This window comes from Bidens hawaiensis, unplaced genomic scaffold, assembly GCF_021521415.1.
Source record: "Bidens hawaiensis isolate Kalapana, Puna unplaced genomic scaffold, B.hawaiensis_p1.1 tig00006061_1, whole genome shotgun sequence".
Taxonomy (NCBI): domain Eukaryota; kingdom Viridiplantae; phylum Streptophyta; class Magnoliopsida; order Asterales; family Asteraceae; genus Bidens; species Bidens hawaiensis.
Window position 1 is genome coordinate 843,152 of NW_027491400.1, and position 15,660 is coordinate 858,811.

Genomic DNA, 15,660 nt, shown 5'->3' on the forward strand with positions numbered 1-15,660 from the left:
AGGGAATTCTTATTAGAAAATGGTGGAGTCGACGATGGTTCCAACAAATGGAGATTGATGTTGGCAACGAAAGAGTGTGACAGTCGGCTATGGATAGACGGGGATGCAAGATGCGATTCCATTATTAGCAAAAAGGGTTTCTTTTATGCTGTTAAAACTATCAAAACTTGGTATAAATAGCAACAAAACATTTTGGGGTAGAAGCATAATGCATCTATGTGCATAGACAGCAATAATATTTTATAAAAACAAATCTAGTAAATAGAAATATAAGTACTAAAAATTGTCAAAAGTACTCAGGTTCAAATTCAAGACTATAGCATCATCATTCAATTTGTGACATACACTTAGCCATAAAAACAACACCCCAATATTAAATCCTTAAACTGCTCAGATCCAAAACCCCACAAGCAAAACAAAAAAACATTCTCTCACTCCTTCGGTTCCACTGCCTCTTCGGTCTTGCTCTCAGTCTCAGGCTCCACTTGATCTTCAGCCTCGCTTTCAGGCTCCACTTCATCTTCAGTCTTGCTCTCGGGCTCATCTTCAGTCTTGCTTTCGGGCTCATCTTCAATCTTGCTTTCGGGCTCAGCTTCCGCTTGATCTTCAGTCTTGCTCTCGGGCTCTGCTTGATCTTCAGTCTTGCTTTCAGGCTCCGCTTGATCCTCAGTCTTGCTTTTCTTGCTATCGGGCTCCACTTGATCTACGGTCTTTGACCCAATCCCGACTTGGTTTCCAACTGCTCCTTGGGTTACAACCAGGTTCGGACCCTGGGGTCGCAAAGCTAGAGGCGGTCCAAATGTCGATGCAGGGCCATGTGGGAAAAACGCAGGCCCATTTGGAGGTAAATGCGGTTGCAGCAATCGAAGAAGCGCCTGTTGATCGAGTGCTGGTCCTCCAAGACCTAGAGAGGAGGAAGCATTCTGAGCAAGTGCTTGAAGAAGTGCAGGATACAATGCAGCTTCTAGTGCTGGATAAAGTGCCTGTAAAGCCGCTTGTCCAATTGCAGCTTGAGTTTGTTGCTCCTGAAACCGCTGAGCATTAAATATGTGTTTTCTGCCTTTCAAATGGCTATCGAAAACAGCAGCCGATTCACATTTCACTTCACAAAGTTCACAAATAAACGGTACGGGCTCAACAGATATCCGCTCATCTTCTCTCATTTTTCTCTTTAGCCCGTTCCCATGTTCTAAAGCCTGCACGATTTGATTTTCAAATTTGAGTTCTGGTCTGTCAACTGCAGCAGGCATAGGCATTTGTGTTTTGCCTGCAAGTCTCTGCAACTCTTCCTGTATTTCCATGTTCTTTTTATGTTTTTTCCCATTCTTATGATTTTCAAGAACCTCGTGAGTGTTGCAATCGACTCGACAAAGTTCACACCATGCCAGAAACTGAGGTTTTGGCTCAGTCTTGATCCTACTCCCGCCACGTCCTCCACCACTACGCCCTCCACCACCACGACCGCCGCCACGTCCAGAGAAAGATGAACCACCACCTCTTGAGCCTCGGCCTCCGCCTCCACCTCCACCTCTGCCTCCTCCTCCTCGACCACCGCCTCGGCCGCCGCCACGACCACCTCCTCGACCACCGCCTCGGCCAGAAGTGCCAAACTGACCACCTTGCACACTCTGCAAACAATACATCATAAAGAATTTAAGCATATACAACTTACGCATGCGAGGAAACAATAAGATATGGGTGTAAAAAAAGAAACTCCAGCAACGGTATAAAGGTAAAATATTCACGAAGAGATCATATGTCTCAAGCACAACAATTATTAATAGCATGAACACAAGAGTTGTAACACCCCAAGCCCAAATATACATATAAGGCAACTAGCCCAACAACTTCTGAGTTAAGTTAAAACTTAAAAGTTAAAGATAGTATACAATTATTTCAAACTTTTCATCTTCTATCAGTGAATTAAGTGACTATGTGAGTCATGTGACCAGTTTGGCAAGAGGTATCCTGCTTTTGTTATTAGCAAACGCCAGCAGAGAAAAAAAAAAGAAAACTTACTATCCAGTTCTAAACGGTAGATTTGGGCTTTAGAATCGAGTCGTTTGCATTAATGCAGACGCCTTCTGTTAAGCTAGAGAGCATTGACTTTTGAAGTCAAGCAAACTACATTTCAAATGCAAAAAGATTTGTTCTTTAGCGGGAATGACATGAAACTTATTAAGTTTCATGTGGTACTTGTTAGCTGTTAGAAAGTTTGATGCAGTTATAAGATCATATCAATTTTGAAGTTGAAATGTAGTATCACTACCTTGAAAGTCAAACCGTATCGCTTTCAAGGTAAGGCTGGAGTAAAAAGTAATTTCTGTCATTACCATAAAGCTATAATATTCACATTTCTACGCCCGATGTTTTGAAGAACTAAGAAGCAACTCGTAAAAATTGCATGAAATCAAGATTCGCCTCTCGTCAAAAAAGAAACTGCTGCAAGAAGCTGTGAGAAAGTCATAGTTTTCCAATGAAACCCCTTACGGTAAAGATCCTTAAATGACTGCCCCTGGCTGGATGGCACATGCGACTAACAAGGCCACACAGCAGTAGAGGCGGCAAAATGAGCGAGTTGGGCAACAGATGAAACAGATATCTTTATGATTAAACCCGTTTCACCCGTTTAGATAACACATATGACATAGCTTGGTTCGACCCACTGATAAGTAAATGGGTCGATATTGCCACCTATATTTAGCTGTAATGAATACGCTGAATTGGAACGGGATGCTGTTGAGTTTTTCGTTTCATTGTTGCTTTAAGGTTCTGAGGCCATCAGTTTTAATAGTTGATAAAGGTGTTTATACATTTTATTATATAAACATAAGTTAAACAATTTCACTTCTCTCATAAGAAAAGCCATAAATAATTCATAAGTTTTAACCCATTTATAGATTTTTATGGCTCTGCTAGTGTGTACAAAAGCTGAAAAGCCATATCTTCACTTCCCTTGAACTATTCTACAAATGAAAAATATCATGTACCATTTCCAATTGTCAAAAGTCAAAACCTGCAAATCTTCAATAAAACCGAGATCTTGTGGCTAATCACTTCTGCAGATGGGAAAAACAACTTTTAAGCAGAAGTAAAGTTCATTCAAGCATAAACCAAAGTCATTCCAAAGACTGGTTTTGAACTCAAGCTCGAGCTTGTGAGAATTATTCGCCAATGCTCGGGCTGATACGAAGGTGCCCCCTCTATAATCTCTTTAGAGAACTACTCCTTTATACATAACATATTACAAAGGAATAGTTCTTGGATTTATCTGATATGAAAGTTGGTCCAACACCCCCAGGACCCCGTGCATATGGAAACCTCGTGCACCAGATTTCACAGATTATAAAGGAATAGTTCTTGACTTCTTGGATTTATACTATTCCTTTATAATTTAGAGAACTATTTTTAACTGATATGAAGGTTTCTCCATAAAGTGATTCTAAGATGATGAAATGGACCAATTACATATTTGGTTGCTCCACAAAAATTAACAAGATTGTTTACGTGTGTTGTTTGGCATGCACTAATATACATTTGAATTATATTTAAGTAGTAAATCAAGACACGAATGTCCTTAAATGTTATTAAATAAATTATGAACTTAACCTGAAGATTTCTCTTAGATATTAAAAGATAGTGACAATTCAGACATTTTTTAGGTATTAACTAAATCAAAATAAATAAATAAATAGAATTATTCACCGGTTTTATATTTTTTATGATATATATTTCTTTCATTCCATTACAGGAGAAAACACCCCAGCCCCAGAAACTGAAAATCAATCAAATAGAAAAAATGGACTTTTCTACATTGTTCAGTCCATTCTACCTACCATTAAGACACGCCAAAAACTACTTAAAATTAACAGTACATGTTTACAAAATTCTTTTCTAGAAGCATGCATTCATAAGTCAAAAACTCCAAATACCCACCCTTTAAATCGATGTTTGGATAAGCATAAAAGTTGATTATAATGACTTAATCTTTTAACGTTTAATAAAAAGACCAACTTTAATCCCCATTTTCTGCCTATATAAGATCATATTAAAACTTGAAAATACAGAAAAAAAGCAGCTAAACGAAACCAAAAATTTAAATATACGAACAATTACCAGATAATCCCTAATTTTTAAACTGCTTATCTTATTCAAATTCTTCAAGCAACACTTATGATTTTGTAAACTCATCCTCCTAGCGTTACAAGCAATCAAGCATCATTAATGTAAATTATACAACACTAACTAAAACTATACAAATGACACTAAGACAAAGCTACCATTCTCACTAAAAATGAGCAAATAGTACCATACCGGTTATCTTCGATACCCGCTTTTAGGTCTCCGGATCGGTACGGTACTAATATTTTACCGACTTTTACTAACCGGTACCGAGCTCATCCCTAATATTTCTCACCACAATCACTCTACATTTTCATCTAACCCGAAACCCCTCAATTCAATCAAACAAATACCCAATTCCCAAAACCCTAATTCCCAAATACCCAAATTACCAATCAAACAATAAAAAACAATTACCGGAGCGGAAGCAGGGGCGGGAGGCGGGTTCGAAACCGGAGCAGGCGGCGGGTACGAAGCAACCGAATACTCAGTCGGCTGCCACTGCTGCGGCTGCGGCTGATGAGCCACCACAGTCGGATCATACTGCTGCTGGTGATGATAATAATAATTAGGATCCGTCGTCTGGTAATAATAATTATTAGGGTCAGTTGACACCGGAGCAACTGAAACACCGGGTGGATGAATCGCACCGTGTTCAGTTTCCGGCTGCGGTTGTTGTTGTGATTGAACAACGGCAGCTTGTTGTTGTTCAGGGTAATTATGGTCTGGGTAATTAGGGTTAGGGTTAGGGTATTGAGATTGGTCGTATGGTGGGTAATAAGCGGCGTAATGTTGTTGTGATGGGTCGTATTGGAGGTGTGATTGGTCGTATGGTGGTTGTTGGGTGTAGCCGGCGTATGGATCTTGTGGTGGTGGGTAGGCTTGTGGTTGAGCTTGTGCGGCAGCGTACGGATCCATGGGGATTGTGTGAATGAAGAAGAATGAAGGAATAAGGTGGAGTTTGGGGATTTATATTTGTGGGGCAACTTTGCGGAGTATTGGTATTTTTTGGTTTGTTTTGGTTTTAGTTCATAACAGAGGTAACGAAACGAAAACCGATTGAATGTAAGTTTTGTTTTGTTTTAGTTCTGATACTGTAACCAACATGAAGGAAACCGACCGAATTGAAGTAGACTCAACACGTTTTGTTTTAGTTCTAGTACCGTAACAAACGTAAAGAATATCGACAGGATGCTGATTTTGTTTGTTTTAGTTCTGGTACTGTCACGGATGTGAAAATAAACCAACCGGATTTGCGTAGACTCATTGCCTCAATGCTCGGGATCAACAACGATCGGGTTTTACCAACACCCGAGTTTTACCGGCTGACGCCACCCCATTGGTCCACCTCGATTTTATTATTTTTTTTATATTGGTTTTAGTTCTGGTAAAATAACACTCGTAACCCGAACCAATCGAATTCGCATCGACTTACCGTATCGTCACTTGTTACCGACAAGGCTTGGGTTTTACCCGGTAAGTGTATGACATGTGATTATTTTATTTATATGATGTATGAATGATATATGTATGTCATAGAAAAGATTAAGAGTATGTATGAAAGTTTATAATTATGAGTATAAAGAAAGGTATGCTATGGTATGGTTGCATGGAAAGAATGGAACCAGACCCTAATAATACTCGAGGAAGAAGGGAACCAGACCATAATAATATCCTAGGCAGAAGGGAACCGTGCCCTAATTATACTCGAGGAAGAAGGGAACCAGACCCTAATAATATCCGAGGCAGAATGGGAACCGGGCCCTAATAATACTCGAGGAAGTAGAGCGTAATGCTCTTTAAAAAGTATAAGTGTGTATGTAAAGTAAGATAAAATATGAAAGTATGAATGAAAGAATGTATGAATGAAAGAAAGTATGAAAGAATGAAAGTGTAAAGTATGAATGTTTGTGTATGTATGTATGTATGAATGCAGTAGAAGCAGGTTAAGTAAGTAATAGGTATCTTCGTATACGTATAAGTAAGTATGTGAATGTAATGTATGTTGCCTGATTATAACTCACTCAGCGTAGCAGAATTTTAGTATGCACGCAGGTGAGTAGGATGAGACAGCTTGCTTGAAGAGGGATATATGGCAGAAGAATAAAGAAGCTGTCATCTGAAGACTTAGTTAACGATGTTTGAACTTAAATTTTAAGACTCGTGTAATGAATGGTTGACATTTATCTACTTCGCGAAAAGTTTTAATTAACTATGATATTTAGAACTTTGTTTATGAGTAAATCCAACGCCAAAGTAAGGGCTCCGGGATCAGGGCCTTACAAGGCGGTGTCGCTGCTGGCGGATTTACACATAGTTTTGTTGAAGAATGTAGTAAAACTTTCAGTAAGCCACATATGAACTATTTGTGGAAACAATCTTCAAAGTATATGGTCATAAAGAATTTGATGATAAGTTGCTTAAGGAGTATATAAGGCTTACATCCTACATATAGTCTAAGATTGAAAAAATGGAAGTTGAGTTGAAAGACATGATTGTTCAACAAATTGAACCTTGGAAGAAAACACTATATGCGACCCGGCACAAGATTTTGTACCCATTCTGTAAAGATTTGTTTGAGGTATTTCCAACCTTGTTGAGCATTCAGGATGTGACCGAGATTAGTGACGTAATCATGTTGGAGTCGGAGATTGCGAATATTGACAGTATATTGAAGAAATGGACATTAGATATTCAAAGAAAGAGGCAAACACTAACCAATATATGTGAAGAGATAGAGATGAAAGCCAAGGGTACACATGATTTGAGAAATATTTAAGAAACTAAAAATTAGTGAATATGAAGAGTGCTACATTGGCGGAGTGATGCTTAAGGTGGATGTTATTCGTAACCTGTGCAACAAGTTAGGACAAGTTGAGTTTCACACTTTATCAAGGCTCGCCAACGTTATAGCGAAAAGTATGCATTAGCTAATGGATCATCCCTCTATCTTCTTGAGAAAAGTATTACGAAAATGTAGATGTATATATGATGCCATGCCTTAGTATTGAGTGAGAAGGTTTTATAAGAAGTAGCTACAACTTATGCATATGTGTTGAATGTTGTTGATATCTTTTTTTTGTGTGTGTGTCCCCTTCACTTTCTCTTCATAAATGTGTACATTATTGCTAGGCCTCGACTTTCATTTCTTGACCAGTCCTATTGGACCACCTCTCAAAGCACACCTTAAGTCAGAATCTTTCAAAAATATTACTTATATGATTATGAGGCTCTAGCAAAATCATTAACAAATTTAGGAATAAACTAGTTGTTTGACCCACCGCGATGCGGCAGGTATGGTGGTAACAGTTTGGAGATGGTAACAGTTTGGAGACCGGAGTGTGTCGCGTTGATGACATTTTTTATAGGTCAAAGTAATTGGAGATCGAAGAGTGTCACTTTGATGACATTTTAAGTTAACGTAATCTGACTCAACCCAAGTCATATTGAACAACACTTCCAAGTTATTTTAACATTTTTATAGGTCAAAGTAATCCAAGTCAACCATTGAAAACACTTCAAATAATTTAACTCAGACATTAATTTAGTATATTGTTACAATCCAAAAGTATAAGATTGGAGCTTACGCATTGAGATTGCATTACATGGGAAGTTAACCTGCATTTTACAACATGATTTAGTGTCTTTAGGTCATTGTTTTGTGTAAATTGACCATATCAAAACAGCTTGCGCGCAGCGTATCCGCCATGACCTCTTTGAAGAAAACCACACTCATAGTTGTGTCAACATATAAAAAGTGGACATCACCAAGTCAACAATCCTCATCTGTAGAAACAAACTGCAACAACCCAAGATGAGCCTATTAAAAAGCCAAGCTAAGTGGAAATACAGAAATTTTAAACGTTAATACTAAAATGTTAATCAATAAGAACACCAGATTCGAAAAAGTTATAAGCTAAAGGCATATACAAATATTTTAACTCTAAATACTAAAATGTTAATTAGTTAAATTTGTGTCGTAAGAAGAAATGTATTGTGAATGAGTTGCAATTAACTCCAAAAAACGTTTATGACATATGGCAAAAGACACCATAAGCATAAATACGTTGCCATTTGGTTCTGTATGTTACTGAAACAAAACTAAGACCAAAGTAATAGTAAGAACACTTAAATAATTTCAGCAGCAAAATGGTTATAATGACTTTGTTGTTACTAAATTAAAGTAAAAAGAAAAGAAAAAACTCCAAAAAAGTACTTGCAGTAACCTATTCTACAACAAACACCAACTAAAGTAACACAAAACTAACTGTAAATACACCTACATGATAACAACAATTAAATAGGCATAATTGAAGGATGTTTACCTCCAATAATACTGTTGTAAATGAATTAGACTAAAACATCACAGTAACCTGTTCCACAATAAATACTATTAGTAAAGCTTAAAAAGTAATCCAATAGTTTTAGACTGCTCAGAAATGCTAAGTCAATGTAGCTGCAAATAAATAGTCACGTCAAAACGATATCTTTGGATCATCATTGCCTCCATCTATTTGACTGTTAGCCATTTAAAAGTCAAAAGTCATCAAATTAGGGTGAATATCAGATGTGAATATATTGTAGGTTTCATAATAGAAGGCTCAGGCGAGCATCATAGCACAATACAGATGTGAATATATTATAGAGTGAATCATCACATCAACATGACTAAACGTACCATTACAACCCCTAATGCACAATACACCTTCTAAGCATCAACTACACTAACATGCAGTCATAACTTTGCCAATTTCGACCCTAAATCAGTAATCGTTTATAGATACAACAATATTTGAATAATAATAATCAACAATTTAACCAACAAAGAAAGATTTATTTACCTTAATTGGGTTGACCTTCATTGTCTATGGCGACAACCCACGACGTGGCCGGATCGATTAGGGTTTTCTTGCCTCAAGAGGCGAGGCCTTAGCAGCCACCAGACCACCGCCACCTAAATGTAACCCGGCAACAACAGCCGATGACTACAGAACCACTGCCACCAACGCTACCTATGGTTTCGCAAGTGAACCGAGCAACAGTAGTTGAAGGAGAGATGTAGAAGATGGCGGTGAAGACGAAGATGAGCTCTGGTTGATATGCGTGCGTGGAAGGAAGTGGTGAAAGAGAAAAGTGAAAACACGTGACGACAGAAACCAGATGTTAAAAAGGATAGAAAAATGGTGGAAATGAAGGTCCAATCACAACCAACTTGCAACATCATTAACATAGTGTATAAACCACCAATGCATAAAACATTTATGAAGCATCATGTACAAAGCACAAATCTCCCACTTTTATTATTATATAAATTCTTAGATATTCAAAATAATAATAATAATAATAGGGATGAATATAAATATTAGTTAAATTTTAATGAATGGGGATACATAATTTCATTGTCAATGCTCTTATACGACGATTAGTTTATATTTTGTTATGTGAAATGAGTAAATAATATAACTTACAAGTTATTTTTATTCGAAAGTATGTCACTGGCTTAAACACTATGTGTTTAGATCATATATATTAATTTTTTCACAAAATTAACATTAACTAAAAAATTCATACACTTTGTGACACAAAAGGTGTAGAGTGACCCAAATCATGAATAAAAGAAGGCCTAAATGTTGAATGGCCCACACAATGAATCAAAAAGGCCCACGTATTCAATTAAATAATGACCCAATTAGGGATGAACAAACTCGGTACCAGTATCGTACCGGTACTGATTTGGTACCGTCGGTACCGAATCGGTATCAAAGTTTTGAGTTTCGGGATCGGTACAGTACCGGTACGGCACGGTACGGTACCGGTATTTCCCGAATTTTTACCTTCGGTACCGGTTCTATCACGGTACCGTACTGGTACCGAACCGAATATTTTCGATACCGGTACCAAGAATTCGCGATTTACGGGATCGGTATTTTCGGTATCGGTATCGAGCTCATCCATATACCCAATTAGCATGTGAAGATAGATTTGCGTAACCGGACGTGTGAAACTTATATGAATTATGAACACATTTGTGATATTGAAAACTAGTTATTTTTTATAGTCGAGACGGAAAATTTATGAATAGTTTTCAAAACATGAAAATTCGTAGAAACAATTATTATATGTATTTTTTTTCAAATGACTTTGTATTTTATTTAGGGGTGCAAACGAGCCGAGCCGAGCTTGAGCTCGACCAGACTCGAGCTCGGCTTGTTTAACTTATACGGAACTCGAGCTCAAGCTCGGCTCGTTTCGTAGTTTTTCAAGCTCGAGCTCGGCTCGGGCTCAGCTCGATAAGTGAATCTCAGGCTCGTTTATTAAACGAGCTTTATTTTAGGCTCGAGCTCGGGCTCGTTTATTAAACGAGCTTCATTTTAGGCTCGAGCTCGGGCTCATGCTCGTTTAAGCTCGACTCGATCGAGTTTTTTCTCGTGCCGATCTCAAGTAGCTCGCAAGCAGCTCGGCTCGTTTGCACCCCTAATTTTATTGAATGCTGGCAATGTAGCTTTGTTATGATATTGCATTTTTATAACTTGACCCGACAATTTTGTCGTATGGTAATAAGCCAAGAAAAATACTTAACTCATAAGAAAAAGTTCTTGACTTCGTCTTTAGTTATGAGTCACCAACACTTGGACCTCCCATTCTTTCTTTAATCTTTATTCCAGTTAAGACGTCGAAGACAACACCAACAATATTGTTGGCCCGAAACAAAGACATCTCTTTGTGGCCTAGGCCGAAGAGGCTAACATTGTAATTATTTATAGAAACTAACTTAAAACAAAATCACAATAAAGAAATGATTCATGGTGTAACTTCACCAAAATAATGGATACTAGAGTTTTACTTTTTAGTATACATATAAGTGTAATCATCTATCATTGAATATAAAATATATGTTGAATTAAGCTGATATTAAATTAAAGAAATATCACTAAGAAATACAATTTTTTGTTTATTGTTAGCACATGTATATTCTACATGTATCCCAACAAAATAACATGTCACTCAGGAGGGGAAATGAAAGAAGCACAAGGAGACATGGATATGATATAAAGCAAATTACAAATAGATATAGGATTTTATGGAAGGAATCAAATTATTAAAATTATAATTTATTTGTTATGACTATTCAATGTATCAAACATTAAACTTTATCATTGGTCGGCTTTACATTAATCAATCATATTATACATATAATAAAAATATATTGTTATGGTGTTACAAAACTGACAATCAAAGAAGAACAAAGGCATCGACTCGCAATTAGTGATTGTGATTTGTGATGGTTTGATTTAAAAGGAATAAAAGTTGTGCACCTCATAGATACCGACGAATTTTCCGATAAATCAGAAAAAATAATTTCTAAGAAAAAAAATACAAAATAGCTTTTAAAAATGTCATCAACAATCAATGACGTGTTAAAATCTTACTAGTCATGTTTTTATTCGCTTAATAAAATTGGCCGTTAAATAAAAACAACAACAATCACCGACGTATTAACGAAAAAATTGAAGGGTAAATAATAACCTAGGGTTTGTTCCACCATAAAATTTATTTTAGTAATGTCACTTTCTAAGCTCCTCAATAATTGAGTTGATAAGACATTTAAACAGATTATTTCTGAGTAGAAATTAAAAAATGTTCAAACTATGAACAAAATAATTTAAGTCGAAATCAAATTGTCAAAAACTCTATTTAAGGACTATGTTATAATGTAGTTAGTTGTATGTTTTATATGTTTTTAATATGTATTTTTAAAGAGGCACTTCATATACCATGAAAATTATTCACGCATCATCAAAATTGTTTACCGGTGTTGTATTTAATGTTGAAAAAAGCGTCGGGCTGGATTCTTCAACTCTAACCTGACCCATATACTTATTTGTAGCGTGACGTGTCAAGCAGACTTCAAATCGTGTTGTATTTGGGTTGACTCATTTTATTTTCATTTACTAATATGAGCCGTCCCTATTGACGTAAAACAATAATATTTGAAACAATCAATTACTTTAATTCACATGAAATATTATTGTAATTTGTGTTATTTTTAATTGGTTTATTTGTGTATTTATCACTCAATCTCAATAAACAAACCTGGTTTTATAGAAATATTTATGATTAGAATAAGCGAATGAAGATACTCGGAGGACGGGCATTTAAAGATAAAAAATAATATTGTTTAAAAAGAAGACTAGTTTAATAGGGCTTAGAAGAGAAGATAATTTCAAGCTTAAAAATTACCAGTTATTAGAAAAATTAGAATATTTAACTTTTAACATTTTCATATTTAAAATCAAAATACTAACTTATATTAAAACTCTTAAAACGGGTTGACATGTCAACCTACTTTTAACAGGTTGTGTTTTGATTGGCCCATTATTTAAACAAATCATGTTCGGATTGACCCTATTTAAGAAAAAATGTCGTGTTAGACCGTTAGCCAATCCAAAACTGAGTTTTTTTTTTGTGTTGTGTCAGGAATTGCCGTCCACAGTTATGTAAATGTTATCTTAAGGAACAAATCACCAAAGCTTTTCTTCCATAATTGTATTTATAAAAGTATATATGTTATGTGTATACATATAGTTATATCCTACACAACAAAGTATATATATATATATATATGAACAATATAAGTAACTAATTTACAAAGTAAGTCGAGCAACTCGATTACATGATCTTCTCTCTTCTCTTTGTTGAAGCTTAAGTTCTTCGGCACATCGTAACGATTTCTCAATATGATAACCACCTCCTATGCTCACTTCTCGCTCAAGATGACAACAATAGTTCTCAAAAACACTCACATTTACATGCATTTTAAAATTCATCAAGAACAGAAAATTAAGCTCCAAATTGTTTATTTCTTTTGTTGTTATTCCACCAACTCTTGCATAATATGAATTTCTGTAGTTCCTGCAATTATATAATTATATACGTTATTATTTAATAATAATTTGCATTTAGAAAATAAAGATTCGTTTTTATAAATAAAGTTTTTATTTATTTATGGTAAAGGTACAAGTTAATAATTGAGGAGCTACCAAACTAAGAGCATTAGCTTACAAGGCATCAATATATAAATAGATCCTAAAGCTTAGTTAATTTAAGTTTAATAATAAACTTCAACTAAAGATTCTTGTTTCGATATAAAAAGAACACATCTAATGTTTTAGGTTTAGATTTATAAAAGTAATAGCTTCTAGTTAATTATTTTATTGGAAACGATGGTATGATTTTTTAAGTTTAGAAATAATATAATCATGTAATTTTCATTATATTTGTCAAAAAAATATAAACCAATGTATATCTTGATCAAACGACTGTCCGATTAGAGGTATGTTGCCGAAAAATAGTTTTTAACGTCTAACATCTAATGCTACACCATTTCAAACAGTCTGAATAAATGTCGAATGGCATTTCGACAAAAAAGTTTCAACATTTGAGTGTTTGTGGTTAGAATGGTCATCAAAATAGCAAAACAGCCGTTCTAACTAATCATTTTTAAAGTTTGCCCCTCTTTATAGCCATAATGGTCGTCCAGATATTGTTCAATCTGGATAAATGTCGAACGACATTTTGACAAAAAAGTTTCAACATTTGTGTGTTCGTGGTCAGAACAGTCATCCGGATATTAATTAACTAAATGACCGTTCTAACTAATAATTTTTAAAGTTTGCCACTCTTTATAGTCATAATGGTCGCCCAGATATTGTACAAACGACTGTTATGACAAATAATATTCAAAGTTTGACTTTTCGGTCAAAACAACCGTCTAGGTATTTTATGAACGACTGATGTAAAAATAAACGAGGCGAAAACTTACATGTCTTCAACATATTTTGAGGCCACCATAATAGTAGTAATAAGCAGCCTATGAACATTCCTCCCACTGATCCTGAACTCGGGTTGTGATCGACAAAACCTATCGATATACACATACGCCACCACATACACCGACGGTCCAGCCTTCGTGTACTTAAAAATCCGCTCAAGATACGACTGTATACTCATATCCGGTGTTTCATCGCAATCAAAAACCCTAATCTTCGAACCACGCATTAATCTATTGGTTCGTTCGTTTCTAACCAACGTTCTTTCGATTAACGAAGCAAGAACTGTGATCACCAAAGGCGTGTTCGAGTTGTTTTGGTATGAGTATGAGTATACATCGTTTCTAAGCTTTTTTGGAGAGATTGCCATTGTATATAAGAGAGTTGTGTGTGTGTATATGTGACTATGTGTGTGTTTATATATATATGTATATGTATATGTATATGTATATGTATATGTATATATAGAGAAAGAGAGTGAGAAGGGGAGAAGAACTTGACAAATGGAAGGTGGAAGGAAAGAAGGTGATTTGAGGTTTTATAAAATTTTGTGTCATCTTCATTGTAACAATGAAGAACAGACAGAACAGCTATTAATCATATTATTTTAGAACAAACCTAAAATATGTGTTTTGTCTTTTTATTATGTTTTTTTTGTAATTTATTTTGTCTTTTAAGTGATTTGGTTTAGATTTTTATGTTTTTTTTTTATTTATGCTGTTATTGTTAGACCATGTGTTGTGTTGATGTGAAACGGGTGGCGCCTAGCTAAGTCGTCAAAATCGGCATGAAACAGTGGAACACTGCCATTGTGTGGGTATGATGGGGCGCAAAGAAGGGAAGCACAAAGAGAATAGTGAAATATAGGTGTACTAATTAGGTATTTTATAAAAGTATAGATGATTAAATACGAGGCTCTAGATACATAGATGTACTTCGGTATTTTATTAAATTTTTTCTCTTACAAAGAACCCATGATGTTTTAATTAATTTTTCTCTTTTTTTTAATAAATATAGAGGCTTTTATATAAACTCTTTTAGTCGGCTTAAGTTGACCAAATAAATATCATGAAAATAAACTTGGTTATGGACCCGACCTGGTGTACTCATACCGGAACCGGTTCTTACCTAACCCAGCCTACGAGTACGAACCGAGTTTCAGTTCCTCAGAAAATTCGTACCCGAAACCGAGATCACCTCTACCCGTTCAAAACTCATGCCCGCACCATATCGAAACCCAATAAAAACCCGACCATACACGGAAATAGTTCCTACACGACCCAATTATTGACTTTTGTTGACCATACCATAAACCGGTTCCTGAAAATACCCGATTTATGCACAAAATACCCTGTTCCGCACCCGGCCAGGAACCGGTTCCTACCTGTACCCGACCCGCAAGTACGACCTAGTATTAGATTTCTCCCCGGAGCCGTACCCAAAACCAGAACCGAAGCCAGAAATACCCAATCAAAACCCGACCCAACCCAAAACCCAAAAAATTCAAATATGCGACTATACCCGGAACCATTCTTACCCAACCCATTTCCGGTTCCTGAAAATAACCATACCCAGAACTAGAGGTGCACAAATCGGTTAACTGGTTATTTTGCTAACCGGTTTTTTTTGTCGGGCATTAACCGGTTATATCGGTTTTTCGGTTAGGGTAGTAACCGTTTTAACCGGCTAAAGAAGCGGTTTTGACCGG

General features: G+C 35.9%; 2 protein-coding genes across 2 annotated transcripts; both read right to left on the reverse strand.

Moving 5' to 3' along the window:
* Positions 1-263: 263 nt before the first annotated feature.
* On the reverse strand, positions 264-5,040 carry LOC143631364 (uncharacterized). Its single transcript, XM_077100152.1, has 2 exons — positions 4,540-5,040; positions 264-1,628 (listed from the first exon to the last, which is right to left on the reverse strand). The coding sequence occupies exons 1-2, from the start codon at positions 5,038-5,040 to the stop codon at positions 432-434; spliced, it is 1,698 nt and encodes a 565-aa protein (XP_076956267.1). The 3' UTR covers positions 264-431.
* Positions 5,041-12,767: 7,727 nt separating this feature from the next.
* LOC143631311 (cyclin-U2-1-like) lies at positions 12,768-14,325 on the reverse strand. The gene is made up of 2 exons (XM_077100111.1): positions 13,946-14,325; positions 12,768-13,035 (listed from the first exon to the last, which is right to left on the reverse strand). The coding sequence occupies exons 1-2, from the start codon at positions 14,320-14,322 to the stop codon at positions 12,768-12,770; spliced, it is 645 nt and encodes a 214-aa protein (XP_076956226.1). The 5' UTR covers positions 14,323-14,325.
* Between the last annotated feature and the right edge of the window lie 1,335 nt (positions 14,326-15,660).

Coding starts and splice junctions, on each gene's coding strand:
- LOC143631311 (XM_077100111.1), bottom strand. CDS start 14,322: ATGGCAATCTCTCCAAAAAAGCTTAGAAACGATGTATACTCATACTCA. Junction 13,036..13,945: donor TCAAAATATGTTGAAGACAT/GTAAGTTTTCGC, acceptor ATATAATTGCAG/GAACTACAGAAATTCATATT.
- LOC143631364 (XM_077100152.1), bottom strand. CDS start 5,040: ATGGATCCGTACGCTGCCGCACAAGCTCAACCACAAGCCTACCCACCA. Junction 1,629..4,539: donor CCGCCCCTGCTTCCGCTCCG/GTAATTGTTTTT, acceptor TATTGTTTGCAG/AGTGTGCAAGGTGGTCAGTT.